The sequence below is a fragment of the Chionomys nivalis genome, chromosome 26 (assembly GCF_950005125.1).
Source record: "Chionomys nivalis chromosome 26, mChiNiv1.1, whole genome shotgun sequence".
NCBI lineage: Eukaryota > Metazoa > Chordata > Mammalia > Rodentia > Cricetidae > Chionomys > Chionomys nivalis.
Window position 1 is genome coordinate 11,074,256 of NC_080111.1, and position 14,318 is coordinate 11,088,573.

The 14,318-nt window shown below is 48.5% G+C and overlaps 1 protein-coding gene across 3 annotated transcripts in view; it reads left to right on the plus strand.

The window, feature by feature from the left end:
• Window positions 1-220: 220 nt before the first annotated feature.
• The window catches only part of Ptprm (protein tyrosine phosphatase receptor type M), a 698,790-nt gene continuing 684,692 nt past the window's right edge, over window positions 221-14,318 (plus strand). The window contains exon 1 of one of the 3 annotated variants that reach the window (XM_057758864.1): window positions 221-847. In XM_057758864.1, the coding sequence (XP_057614847.1) occupies window positions 775-847 (73 nt within the window). In that variant the 5' untranslated portion in view covers window positions 221-774. The remainder of the gene's footprint in view (window positions 848-14,318) is intronic. The other 2 variants (XM_057758862.1, XM_057758863.1) reach the window with 2 other exon arrangements.

Genomic DNA, 14,318 nt, shown 5'->3' on the forward strand with positions numbered 1-14,318 from the left:
ACCCGGGAGAAACTTCTGGCTGGGGCGCGGTCCCTGTCCCTGAGGTCAGCGTGGGAAGCCCCAGGCGCTGCGGGGGCGAGCTAGGGTCGAGGGTGGCGCCCCGGGCGGTTGCTCCTGCCCGCCGGGTCCCGCCCGCGTCTTGGCAGTGGCCGCCCCACGGAGCCCGCAGGCGCCGCGCAGGCCGAGCTGGCCCCGGGCCGGGGACACGGGCGCTCGCGCCCTCTAGCGGGCCGCGGCAGCTCCGGCCCGGCCGTGACGTGGGCTCCTTCCAGCCGGCCTGCGGGGCACCGCCAGTCAGTCGCGGAGCAGGAGCCCCGCGCGCAGCCGGCGCGGGCTTGGCCATCAGCGCGCCGCCGTCCGAGGTGGCTGGGGCTGCAGGAGGAGAGGCGGCGGACAGCGAGCGCGCGATCACGGCCACGGCCACCGCCACGGCGCCGCGGGCGGCTTGGTCCCGATCAGGGGCAGCGCTTAGGCGGGCGCAGCGCCGGATCCCAGCGAGGATTTGGCCTCGGCGGACGCGCCCTCCGCTCCCTCTCCCGGCCACGCCAGACTCCAAGAGGGGGCCAGCAGGAGGGCAGGAGGACCCAGAACACGGTCCCCACGCCCGGGAACCGCGGGACTTAGGACTTGTGCAACTGTTGCCACTTTGGGGTCTGCTGTTTCGCTGCTGTCGCGTCTACACTGGCAGCCTGCAGCTTAGGCTCGCGTACCCCTCGGCTTCCCGCGTCTACCGGCCGCCGCCGCCCCGAGGCAGCCCGGCGTGCACTCAGGACCATGAGGACACTTGGGACTTGCCTGGTGACTTTGGCTGGACTTTTGCTAACTGCCGCCGGGGAGACGTTTTCAGGTAAGCGGACCGCTCCTGTAGTTCCCGGGGCGCATGGGACGTAGGCTGCTCTTGGGTGGAACAGTCCAAGCGAGCTTTGGGGCCGGGCAGGAGAGCGCTGGATCAGGCATCGCGTAGCGGGTGAGCCCGGCTAGCGGATGGCCGGAGAGAAAGCAACCACCGCCGAGCCCCGGGGCCCGTGCAACACACGCAGGAGCCCGCAGGACAAGCCCAGGAGCCGGGACCTCCATCTCGGCGCCTGTCACCTAAGGGCCTGGACTTGTTCTCGGGGCTCCGGGTCCCTGGGCGGCTGGGGCAGGAGCGGCAGAAAACTTTGCTTGAAGTTCCCAGCTGCAGCCGCCGGGAGTAGGCGCTGCGCGGGCCTCTCGACCCCGGTGGCGGCCAGCATGGGCTGCGGGTGCTTAGCTGCGCCCGTGGCGATCTCCCAAACCGGGTGGTATAGCGGGTAGTCTCCCGAAACCTGACCTCCCTGCTGCCCCCTGCCCGCCCGGCGCGGTGGGCGACCTCAGCGGGTCCCCGCGGTTGGGCGGGCTTCCTGTGCCAACGGTTCCGGTTCCCTTTTTTGCACAGCGGGAGGTCTCCGCGACCCTAGAGGAATCACAGCTCCCTAAGCCCTGTCCACTGTGGCTGGGCCCCCGGACCCCACCCTCGGCCTCCCGAACAGAGGGCCGCCTGGGCCATGGCAACTTGCTAACCCAGCTAAGCTGCGCTGGGGTCCCAGCTGAAAGGAAGGGATGGCTGTCTGTACCAAGCCAGGCTCAGGCTGCACACAGCCAGACATCGCGAGCCCCTAGGAGCTCTTGGTGGAGATTGAGGGTCGTGGACACCAGTCAGGGGTCAGGAGCGAGACCGAAGCTGACACAGAGTCCCAGAGCTTAGTTCTAGTATTTTCTGTCCCAGGAGGACACACGTGGATGCTTGGCAAATGCTGACAACATTCGCGCAGTTTGTCGTGTTTATTAGTTTCATGAACGTCCACACACAATGGTGGCAGTGCAGTTTTGCCTTTTTATTTTAATGGAAATGATGCATTTAACCTTGAAGACTAGGTATAAAATGGGGTTCCATGTCTTTTCGGGGGGAGGGGGCTTTTAATTTTTGTTTTTGGTGAAGCTAACTTTTGTTAAAGTAAGGAGTGCGTTTTACAAACATTAAAGCAACATAGACCTCTTGCTAGTGAAAGCATCAGGCTTGACTTTCTCGGCATCCTGAGATGTTGGTCCTTTGTATTTATAGGCACAGAAGGTTGTGTCAAGCTTGGTACTGAGACCCTCGAGCCCAGTTGGTGGCAGAGATGAAGGGAGGCTGATCCTTAGCTCTTGAAAGAAATCCAAACCACCAACTTTACTAGAGAAATGCTATTCCCCTCCCTTAGTGTCTCCTTAACAACATGAAAATTGCGCGTGCTGAAGAGGCGTTAATGTACATGCACAACCGTCTGATGGAAAGTGGATACAGATTTTGGCTGTGTTCATATTAGCGGGGTGTTAGTTTGGAAGTCTTTGATTCATTGGTATTAAAAGCTAAGTTTGAAGACCTTGTTTTGTTTTTCTCTTTAAGAGTATGCCTAACTCTCTTTTGACCTTTAAGCTGTATCAAGTTTCATTGTGATGGAGTTTTAAATTCTGTGTAAGGTGGGCAAAAGTATTAATATGGCTCATGGGTACTCTTCTTAAATATTAATCGATCCTTTGAATCAAGCTTTTGCTAACATTTATCCCGGTTTTCCTTTTGGAAAAAAATTGCATTTCTGTTTGTGGAGTTATACGTCTTACTTCTCGTTCTTATTTGGGAAGTTAGTTATCCTGGCATGCTGGTAGGGAGAAGAGAGACAAAGGGCTACATACAAATGATCGTTTAGGAATGTGGAAAATCTAAAACTCTGACGTTGGCAAGGTCGGCCCCTGTTTGCAAATATTGGACAGACTTGTTGCTGCACAGTGAATGTCTCACCCCCTCTACACACTTTTAGCTTTTGGAAAACACAGAGGTCAGGAGCATGCTGCCCTGGGAAAGTGATGGTTGTTGGGTTTGTTGTGTGCATGTTGGGAAGATTCATTTTGATGCAGTGACACTGGCATTTCCTTCCTCATACGGTTCTGCTGTAGCTGGCTGCTTTTCACCTGATTTGGGAAAACAATGAGGCATCCTTAGAGCTAGACTGTAAGCTCTTTGAGGACAAAGTGATCCCTCCCCTTTCTGGAAAAGACTGAACTTAGAGTCTTGGACCTAACAGCAGGCGCTCACTACTTACTTCATAAGTTTAGTGCACATCACCGCCTTTGGCCTTTGGCAGGCTTTGAACTTGCGTCTGAAGCAACTGGCCCGAGGAGGAGGGAGAGACTGATCCTTGAAAGACAGACAGACATTGATTGTAGTCAGGGGCTGTGATCTTGCCCAGGATGCTCGAAGCCCTGGGCCCTTGCCCTGCTGCAATCTGAGCTTACATTTTCCTTTTGGTGTCTGTCTCAAGGTTTGGAGTTAAGACTCATTATCAGTCATTTATAGAATATAGAAATAGAAGTGAGCTAGGCATTTATTTATTTATTTATTCATTCATTTATTTGATTCCAGACATCAGAAATGGACTCAGTAGAAACTAAAAGAATTTAAGTTTTGGGCCCATGTGGATTTTTAGAATCTGTATGTATTTCACTCGAAAGGTATTTTTTCATCTTCACCCTTTCAAATTGTTAGGCAAAATCAGTCAAGTTAACTGTCTGTTTTCAGCCATAGCTTGTTTAAAAATACCCTCTGTGAAAAGACACTAATAAAGGCATCCGGAGAGGTAAATAACATTGCACAAGCAACTCTTTTCTGTGGTGAGGAGCCCAGCAGTTGGCAAGCCGTTCCACTTTGACCCCGTTTTCAAAAGCCAATTTGTCGTAAGTGTTGGACAGGGAAGGCTTTAAATCTACATAGGAGGGAGGCCAATGTGTGAAGCCCGGAAAGCTCTGTCGTACAGAAACAGGGCCGAGTTGGCTCTCTGCCTCCGGAGTTGGGGACATATTAAGTCAGCATAACTTTGTTAACCTGGGGCCCTCGACAACAGAAGTTTAGTTTTGAGCCCTTCAAGGATGCTAGTGAGGAAACCGTGGAAAGCTAACTACAGTCTGTGTTGGGTGCAATAACATTGTGCCTACTGTTCGTTTCTCAGTGTGGGTAATTCTGCTGTGGTTACCTAAGGCGTTAGTACCAGAGCAGCTATGCAAAGGGGGGTACTTGAACTCTCTGTTCAGCTTCTGTAACTCCTGTATAAGTAGAAAATGGTTTCAGAATGCAGCCTTGCCAAGGGCTGTTTGCTGAGTGGCTGCCGTTCTGTTTAGCCGGTTGACACATTCATCTTTTCTAGATAACCGCTGTCATGACGTCTTATATTTTTGTGCTGCCTTCACGGGATAATTGATAGGAAGAAATACTTCAGGTTTCAATCAGTGAGCTGGAAAGGAATATGCCAGGAAATTACCATAACGTTATACTCTCAGTGTTATGTGTTTGTGGGGAGTTGCTTGAGCACAATAAATTGTTCGGATGTAGAAAATTACAGGTTCTAGTCTGTGTTGTGTAGGGTTATTTTATGGGTTTCCAGATAAGGAACTCCTGACATGGGGGAAGTATGGATACTCGAACACATTGCTGGAGTATTTCTAAATGATTTTTCCTTAAGGAACAAGTGATTTTAATTATGCCTTCAGATTACATAAATCATATATGAAGGAATCATAGGCTTTAGATTTGTTAGAAGTTGGTCTACCAATATCAACATATCTGGGACAATTGTCTCCTAAAAGCCTTGGCTATGTTTAATGAAGTCTTTCGCAGACTGTAGTAAGTTCTTGGCGTTATTAGGGTGCCTGCCTCCACTCTGGTGGAACAGCTGTGTTTTAGATTAATATTCTTTGCTTTGAGATTTTTGTCTTAGATTTCATCACATTTCCTAAGATACTATATTATTTAAATACTTAGAAATATACTTCTCCATTTCAGAAGGATGGGCAGGCTTTTTAACTGAGTTAAATATACTTTCTCTATTATAATGATGGTTTTTATGGTATGTGACTCTTTATATATGTGTGTCCGCCGGTGTGAATGCTGATACCCGGAGGCCAAAAGGGGTATGAGATCGCCCAAGAATTGGAGTTACAAATGGTTGTAAACCATCTTATGTAGGTGCTGAGAACCAAACTCAGATCCTCTCTAGAGTGCTTCTAAACACTGAGCCATCTTTGTAGCCCAATGAGTTAAACACTTTTCATTTTTTTAACAATTTTCTAAATGTAAAACATTCTTAGGTGACATTTACTATTCATTTTCAATCCATTCTAAGGTTCCTAGTTTTGAAAAGCAACCTTTCCCCCAGTTTTCTCATTTTCATGTCTTTCTGTGTTCCTATCTGTATGAATCCAGCGCGGAACTGCTAATAGGCTTATCTCGTAAGCCAGGGAAGGTTTAATTTCAGCCGCCTTTCCACCTCACTACTGAAACATTTTAAAAAGAAACAAGGTGCTGCGAGCCCTCTGCTGTAGGAGGACGCAGCCTTTCTGGTACTGTAGGCGTTGTAGGGCTAGTCGTCAGAAAGCCAGAGTTCAGCCGGGCGGTGGTGGCGCACGCCTTTAATCCCAGCACTCGGGAGGCAGAGGCAGGCGGATCTCTGGGAGTTCGAGACCAGCCTGGTCTACAAGAGCTAGTTCCAGGACAGGCTCCAAAAACCACAGAGAAACCCTGTCTCGAAAAAACCAAAAAAAAAAAAAAAAAAAAAAAGAAAGCCAGAGTTCATTGTATAACTTCCATCTACCAAGAGAAAAAAGCCACCAGAGGCAACCAGAAAGGACTGTCTCTGTTGGGTGGGAAGAAGGAAGGATGTAGTCACCCTGCTTCCTGCTCCACAGGGCACCCTATTTCCCTTTGGTGGGGCGGCTGGCAAGTCCGGGGTTAATTAAGGCGCTGGGAGTGTGAGAGAGAAAAGTAAAAGCAGAAAATCGGAGAAAGGAAAAAGTGTTTGGTAAGATGGGGAGGCCCTGGGGAAGGTCTGCCTTTAGGCTGTTTCTGTTAAGCTGGAACCTAAGAGAAGTGGGTTCGTAAGATGGGAGAGATGTCACTCATAACGACAAACGTCACTTCTGTGAGGGCCTGGGGGAACCCTGCACCCTCCTGCCTTTCCATGGCTCTGGGATAGGTGTCTTGAAACTCAGTGTGGGCAGGACCACCTGGGCCCATTGTTTTCAGAACTGCTTTCCTCAACCCAGTGATGTGATTTTTATGGCCCTAGCTATAGAGCAGGGGCCCTAGGTGCATCTGCAAGTGATCTTGTCTTGTGGCTAGAGTTTGAGACAAGTTGTTTCAATAGAGAGCATCCTAAAGTGTGGTCCATGTACCTGTGGCGGCAGCAGCAACAGCATTCAGGAAGTCCTCAGCTCTTCAGCCAGAAGCCCTGGGGTCGGGGGCCAGAATTCTATTAGAGCGAGTACTCCAGAGTAATCCAGTGGGCCTGGGGAATCTAAGAAACATGATTGTAGAGGAACCCGGATGATCAGACTCCTCCCCTGACTGCAACTGAAAGAGAGCTGGGGCTGGAAATATAATGAGCATTGAATCCTTTCTCATACGCTGCATCTGCTCCATGGGCATCCAGATGTGGGGTGTGACTATTATGCCTGTTACGTGGGACCAACAGTGTGACACCGGATCGCAGGCTTCCTCAGGGCAAGAGACTAGACCCAGCAAGCCGCTGGGTTGGAAAGAAAAAGGGGGGTCGAAGAGATGGCTCAAAGGAGTCCCACATTTTTCTTTAATGTTTGAATTAAATTGCACTGTCATGTCCAACCATGAGGCCCTTCTTCAGGTTGGAAGCGGATAGAGGATGCTAACATTTGTTGGATTTGTCTAAGAAGGAGCCAACCTAATGGACGTATTAAAACAGTGCCCTCAATTCAAATAAGTATTTATGGCTCACTTGCCACTTCCGTGGCCCCTTGGTAGGGTCAGATAAGGAAGAGCAATTGTTACGCTTTAAAAAGTTGTCCAACTACTTAGACTTTCCAAATCCACCAAAAATTCAAGAAGCAGGGACCTCTAGTGCAGAACTGTGAACCTGGGATTTTTGGAAATATACTTAGTTTCCAAATTGAAAACAAAAAGGCTCTTGTTTTTGTTTGAAGTGTAACTTTGTATCTAAAATCAGAGCCTAACTTTCTGTTGGCACCCGAGACTGTAGCTGCATCTCCATGGCATTTAAAAGGTAAAGGAGAGGGACCACGCTGCTGCCTGAACACGTTCAGTGGATGTTTTCTTAGAAGCCGAGGGCTTGTCAGGATCTAACCCATCTCCTGCTGCCTCTTCTCTTGCCGCGATCTACTGCTTATCACTAGTTTTAGCTGTGTCCTCAAATCCACCTGCCGGAGCCATGGAGAGGCATCCCGGACTCATTCATCTACGGCTGAAGCAAGAAGACAGTGGATCTCCACCTGCTTTATACGTTATCTTCTAACTCTCCGTTAGAAAATTAAAACCTTCTGTGTAAGCCGCTGTTCCTTCAGTGGTGCTTGTCCTCAGTGTTGTACTGTCCGTACTATGTGAACTAAGGTACTACGCCTGTTGTACTGAGCCTGCACTACAGGACCATTCGCGAGCCGGGCAAATGTGTGATATTTAAACACACAAAGACACACAGACAGAGACACAGGTCATCCTTGATACAGGAATACCCCCTTTATTGTGTACCAGAGCCACTTATATATGGATCCTTAACTGATAGCCACGCCCCAGCCAAACCCACCAGAAACCACTCCCCTGCCATCAGGAACTCCTGAGGGTCTCGTGCTCAGAGCAGCTACAAACACAGGAAAACAAGTTGTTTGGCTCAGAGCAGCTGCAAGCTTAACAAGTTGTTTACAGGAAATTCAGGGTCTGGGCCCACAGCCCCCAACAAGTGTGAGTCAGCACTCACCCAAAGACAGCGATGATACCCACTCTCCACTTGCCTTTGTAGTTGTCTGATATGCTGAGTTAATCTCTATAGAGAGGTGGAACTGAGCAGAAGTAGTCATTGGTAGGCAGTGGTACACAGTAGTAGGCAGTAGTAGTTCTTTGCAAACCCAATCCGAGTTCTTGCTAACCTCTGGAGCTTAGCAGAATCCATGCTGTGCAGGCTACACAGGTCTGTGGCACAGCTGCCTGGACAGCTGTCCTTCCATGAGCAGGCACTTATATACGACATTATGGGTTTAGGTATTGAAAGTTAGGACGGCCCAAAAGCTTGCTTGGAAATCGGATCTAGCCATTGTCCTACTTGCCACCCAAAGCCCATGAGTCACTTCTGACTTTTTACAGGAAGCTCAAGCAAGGGGCGGTAGAGGGACAGGAGGATATGGCTGCGTTTCCTGTAGGACTGTGGATCAGATTAGGGGACATAGCCTCCCAGCCAGGGTGAACTACAACTTCAGGACATCAGGAGCTGATGAACAAGGGCAGAGGAGCCAAAGACGTGCTTGAGCCAGCCGCTGCTTAACAGGGATTATTTCAGTCTGCCACAGCCTAGGCAACCGCGAAACATTCACCTTTTCTGAGCTCCAAGGCAGAAGAGCTGATAAGACATCTATTTGTGTTCAGATGTATGGACATTTTTAATCACTTATTCAATATGTAGAAAGCAGATTTATTGCAAGCAATCAAAAAAAATGTTTCAGCCTGGCTTCGTGGAGCCGTCTGAGGCCGCATGCATTTCCTGGCTTCCCCCGTGGAATCACGGGCGTCACAGGTGGGCTTTCACCGGGGTCCGAAGGAACCGGGCCTCTCTCAGCGTGAAGCGTTCCTCTTCGTCTCTCCTCTCTTAACGGTTACGTGCCTGAAATGCACGCGCCATATGTCCTGACTAGATACACAGTTATAAGATGGTTTAAAGTATTTCTTTGAAATAAATACTGCCAGTGGAATCGGTCACATGGCCAGACTGTGTTTAACATGTAGTTCAGTGAATGTGTGCTGGAGCTTCCCTGAGAAGAGAAAGCTAAGTCATCTCAGCTCACTGTGCCCCTTCTCTCTGTCCTGTCAAGTCTGACATTTTTAAGCCTTTGGGATAACCTTAATTAAAGAACCAGGTGTGGGTTTACTGCTTGGTGTTGCTACCACTTGATGAGTGTAGAAAGATTCTGGTCACTAAATAAAAAGTAAAAAGAGGCACCTTCTGGTAACTAAATATACAAAAGTGAACCTGTTGTTTTATCACATATGATAAAGATTTATTTGAAAAAAAATTTAGAAGTGGAATGTTGGTATAATATTGATCACTAAAAAAATGAAATATCATGCCGTAGAGTTATTATGATCCCCTTTCTGGGGGATTTGGCTTAGTTGGTGGTATATCGAAAGAGCCGTACTGATGGACTGGCAGAATGCTTCAGTCAAGAAATCACTTGCCTCATAGCACAAGGACCTGAATTTGATCCCCAGTACTGAATGGAAATGCTGGGCCTAGCGGTGCAGTTGTACCGCAGTGCTGGGGAGACAGAGACAGGAGGATCCCCGGACTCATGGTTATCTGGTCTAGCCCAATCAGTGCGCTCCAGGCCCAAGAGAGGGCCTGTCTCAAAGGAAGCATTCCAGAGGACACCTGAGATCATGCTCTGACCTACACGCATGCGCATACAGACACACACATACACTAGACACACCACACCATACTCAGACACAGGGACAGATATACAGACATCATACACACACAGACACACCACACCATACTCACACACAGGGACAGATATACACATATCACACAGACACACACATCACACAGACACACACACACCACACCATACTCACACACAGGGACAGACACACACACACATGCCACACCATACTCACATGCAGGGACAGATATACACACATCACACAGACACACACACACCACACCATACTCACACACAGGGCCAGACACACACACACATGCCACACCATACTTAGACACAGGGACAGATATACAGACATTATACACACACAGACACACTACACCATACTCATACACAGCAACAGACATACTCACATCACACAGACACACACACACACCACCACACACACATGCACACACAGAGTGCACACTTGCCCATGCACTTGCACAGCAGACACACATGCATGGAGGGGGGGGCAGGTTTGTAAACAAGAGGAACCATGGCACCACCAGCGAGAAGGTGCTGGTAGGGGAAAATGTGCGCCGTCTCTGCCGCCCTTCATCTCAGTCCTGGGACTTTCCTACTTTGCATTCTGTTGCTATGGTCAAAAGCAGCCCAGAGAGGAAAAGACTCATTTGGCTGAAGGTCACTGTCAGTCATCTAGGGAAGCAGGGCAGGAACCCGAGACAGGAACTGAATCAAGAGGCCCTGGAGGAGCACTGTTTACTGACTTGCTTCAGCCCAGTTCCCAGGACATCACTCACAGGAGGCTGGGCCCTGCTACATCAATTAACAATTAAGACAACACTTTGTGAATGCAGATACAGGCCAATTCTTCACTTGAGGGTCCCTGACAACTCAGATTATCCATCATGAAGATGAAATTAATTTCACCTGCACAGATCTCCGACTGGCTCACAATACTAGGCTTTATACGCTAACCCCTTCCTTCAGTGTCTTGTCAGGCAGCGATGCCATAAACAGAAGCCGCATGGACAATAATCGCTAAGCTGGGTGCTCTACTCCTTTGACTGTAAAGTGGGTCCGCTGATTAGAGTGTATTCCCACATGGGCCCTGGCATTCAAGGGTACGTTCCGGTCTACCGTAAGGCACAAAGGCGTGACACCTTCGCATGTCCACCATGATGGTACAGGCAGCTTAGTAAGGGGAGAGCATAGGAAATTTACCCAACTAATGTTTGCGCTCACACAAGAGCTTTCAGCTTTCAGGGAAGTCTGCCCATTTTCTAGCTGAGGTTCAGGGAGTGTGGACAACCATGTAGAAACTCTAGTGGTGATATATGTCTGTCTGCCTTGTTCTTGGCCTTTAGGTTTGAGGCAAGGCTCTTTTGGAAGGCAAGTTGGGGAGGGAATATGGCTACCTAGGACAGGAAACAGTTTTTGTAACACTGATGACATTTCCTATGGTGCTAAAATAAGGACCCAAGCTCCTGACCCCGTCTCAAATGGAGTTATTCCTTTATCCAGTTACCTGTTCAGATTTTTTTTTTGTGCTTATTTGCTTGCTTATTCATTTATGTGTTTACTTATCTTTATTTATTGTATGTATGTATATTGTGTGGGCATACTATCGCAGTGAATGTGTCTGAAAACTTGTGGGAAGGAGTTGATTCTCTTTCCAACATGTGGGTCCTGGGTGGGACCATTGGAACTGTCAGCAGGCACCTCTGTCCGCCAAGCCACCTCATCAGCCTGGAGTTGAGTTCTCTTCCCAGAGACAGCTAAGGAACCTTGAGCAGGGTCTTTTACTGAATTTCAGTCTCATCTGGAATAATCCTTGTAGGATTACTATATGCCATTGTGTTAGGGACCCTCTTAAGGGATTGTGACTCTGTGTGTGTGTGTGTGTGTGTGTGTGTGTGATAGTCAAGATAGGGCATTGGCCTTGTTGTCCATTTTCCATATGTCTCATGGGTTTATCAAACAATTTTCCTATTTCTGTAGGGAAAAAAAGGCAGAATTTTGCTCGAATATGGCTCAAGCTAAGGGGTCTCCATCCTTTCTGAACCTTTGGTGGCTGTGGTTCCAGAAATCTGGTTATGTGCCATGTAAGTGCATTTTATGGCTACATATATTTTGTCATATCAGTTACTTCTCAAGTCCCTGAAATTAGCCTCGGAACAGGCACTGTGGGAAGCCAGCCCTATTGAGGGCACAAGGACAGAAGTAGAGAGCTACCATGGAAGACAGTGATGAGCAGGCAGTGCACAGTCACCTGTGATGACAAAAATTCAGACTCCTGGCCTGGTGAGGCTCATGGATCTCTGGAACAGGGCCACAAAAAAACAGAACAGTTCCCCCAGGAGCTACTGAGGAACAGCATGGACTTGAATCCATGGTCCCTATACAGAATTAACCGCAGTCTGTCTCATCAGTGTTAAGAAGCATCTAAGATTCACTGTAGGAATTTAATAGCCCAAACTCATATCGCCCACCCGTGTGTATGTGTGTGCGTGTGCCTGTGTACATGTGAAGCTAACACTTTCCTGTGTCAACAGAGAGAACTGAATTCAGAAGCGTGTTGTTTTGCAGAAACAGTACTCCATGCCAGGCTTCCAAGCGGATGTCCCTCCAGTGAATGTGCCACCGTTCTGGACGGTGGAGGGTATAGTTGGAAGGAAAAGACAGTTGAGAGTTATCAGAACCCTCGTGGTTCCAGTTCTCTCTCCATTTCCAGATCTGAGCTGTCTCTGGAGGTGACTCACTCAGGAATAATCAGGAGACAAGATAATCTGCGGAGGATTCTGGGATGGCTGCTTCCCTGCACGCACTTCTTCATCTCATGCTCACTGAAACATGTGGACAGGGAAGGAGAATTTGCCCCAGGGGGTCCCCTAAGGAAGCACAAAGGCTCAGCATTTTGAGTTCCTCCCTGCTCTGTTCAGACACTTGAAAATGTCTCTTCCTTGTCATTTTGGTCAAGGAAGAAAGCAGCTTGTCAAAATGTGTCTCTAGCAGAGGTGGGCTCATTAAACCATCATCCCTATGGCGTCCCTAACAGCCCATCACCTTGATAAGCTGGTCTTTTTGCATTCAGATGAAGGTGTTTGATCCAAGGACCTGTAAGATCTCTTCCGTTGTTTAGCGAGTAGGAGGATCGCCTGGTACTTCTTAGTTTAGCTTGTCTGAAAGTACAGCACAGGAGAATGGCACCTGGGCCACTGGGTCATTGTTCAACGCTGAGATTGCTCCAGATGTTGAGAACACTGGGACCCTGAAGTGTCTGATGGAGCCCGAGGTGGCTGGTGAAGAAAGGGGGCGCTGCAGCGAGTGTGGAGGATTTGATGAGTACATCAGCCACAGGCTGGAACTGCTAAGTGCAGGATGCTTGGGTGTTTCTCTCTGCATTGGGCAGCGCAGTCGCTAGTCTCAGGTGCCCCCAAGGGCCCTGCGGCAGCCGGCCTATTTAGGGCTGTGACTTTTAATGTAAAATTTGACAATTTAGATCAGCCTTAGTCCAGAGGCTTAGAATGGACGATTGCTTACTATATATTGAACCCATGTGATGTGGTAGTATGGTGTGATGAAACTTTCTGTGTGGGGATGAAACCCACCTTTGTACTCACCCCGCATAGGGAACCCATGGCAGCCCCAAGTACGGATACCACCGAAGTCCAACTTGGTGAACCAAGTGAGTTTTATTGGGGTGCTTGCAGCAATATGTGTGAGGGGTTACTTATAGGAGCAGAAATGACTCAGAGGCAGCTGCATCACCCAAGCCCACCCCAGGATGGGTGACGGCTCACAGCGCTGGTAATCTGAGCACACTGCACAGCCTGCAGGTGGTTCCGCAGGTTGGAGCATGTCCTTTGCTGGTGCCTCAGTTGGTCTAAGCCTCTGCCAGGCAGCTCCGCTGGTTTCTGCATCTTCCAGGCAGCTGGTGTGGTCTTGGAGTTTCCTTTGCTGCTTTTCTCCTCTCTGCTCTCTTTGGCTTTTTCCTCTGAAAGGAACTTTTTGCTTTTGTTTACTCTGGAGGGGCGGGGCCTAGCAAATCTGGTCACTTTCAGGGAGTCCTTGAAGCAATATTTTTAGTTGTTTATCTCTCTCCTTAAGAACTTCCCTGCAGGATGGAATGTTTTGATCTTGGAGGAAACTGTTACCCAACATCTAGGTATCAGGCTGTGAGGGTAAGAGATTCTCAAACTTACTGGAGCTTTGTAACTAGGAGAAGTTTGGAGAACCCCTGGGGATCTGAGAGGTCCACCCCTGAGGTCTATAACACACCCCTTGTGTGTGTAATAGAGTTGAGTGTATGTGTGTTATAGCTATGTGACTCCACCCTTGACCAACGTGGGTCACATGATCTGAGAGCACATGTGATGAATCACAATGCAGGATCCATGAGGACAGTTAGTTACCTTTTCCTGGGTATGTGAACTGTTAAAAAAAAAAAAAAAACAACATTGCAAGGGTAGTGTGCTTAACATGATGTTGCAGTAGTGTGTTATAGACCTCAGTGTGTGTGTGTTATACACCTCAGTGTGTGTGTGTTATACACCTCAGTGTGTGTGTGTTATACACCTCAGTGTGTGTGTTATAGACCTTAGTGTTTTATTGATCTCATTGTGTGTGTTATAGAGCTGAGTGTGTGTGTTATAGAGCTGAGTGTGTGTGTTATAGACCTGAGTGTGTGTTATAGAGCTAAGTGTGTATTATGGAGCCGAGTGTGTGTATCATAGACCTGAGTGTGTATAGTATAGAGCTGAGTGTGTAATAGAGTTGAGTGTATGTGTGTTATAGAGCTATGTGGTGGTATATTATATTTATATCTCTATGACCTGCTGGGGAGA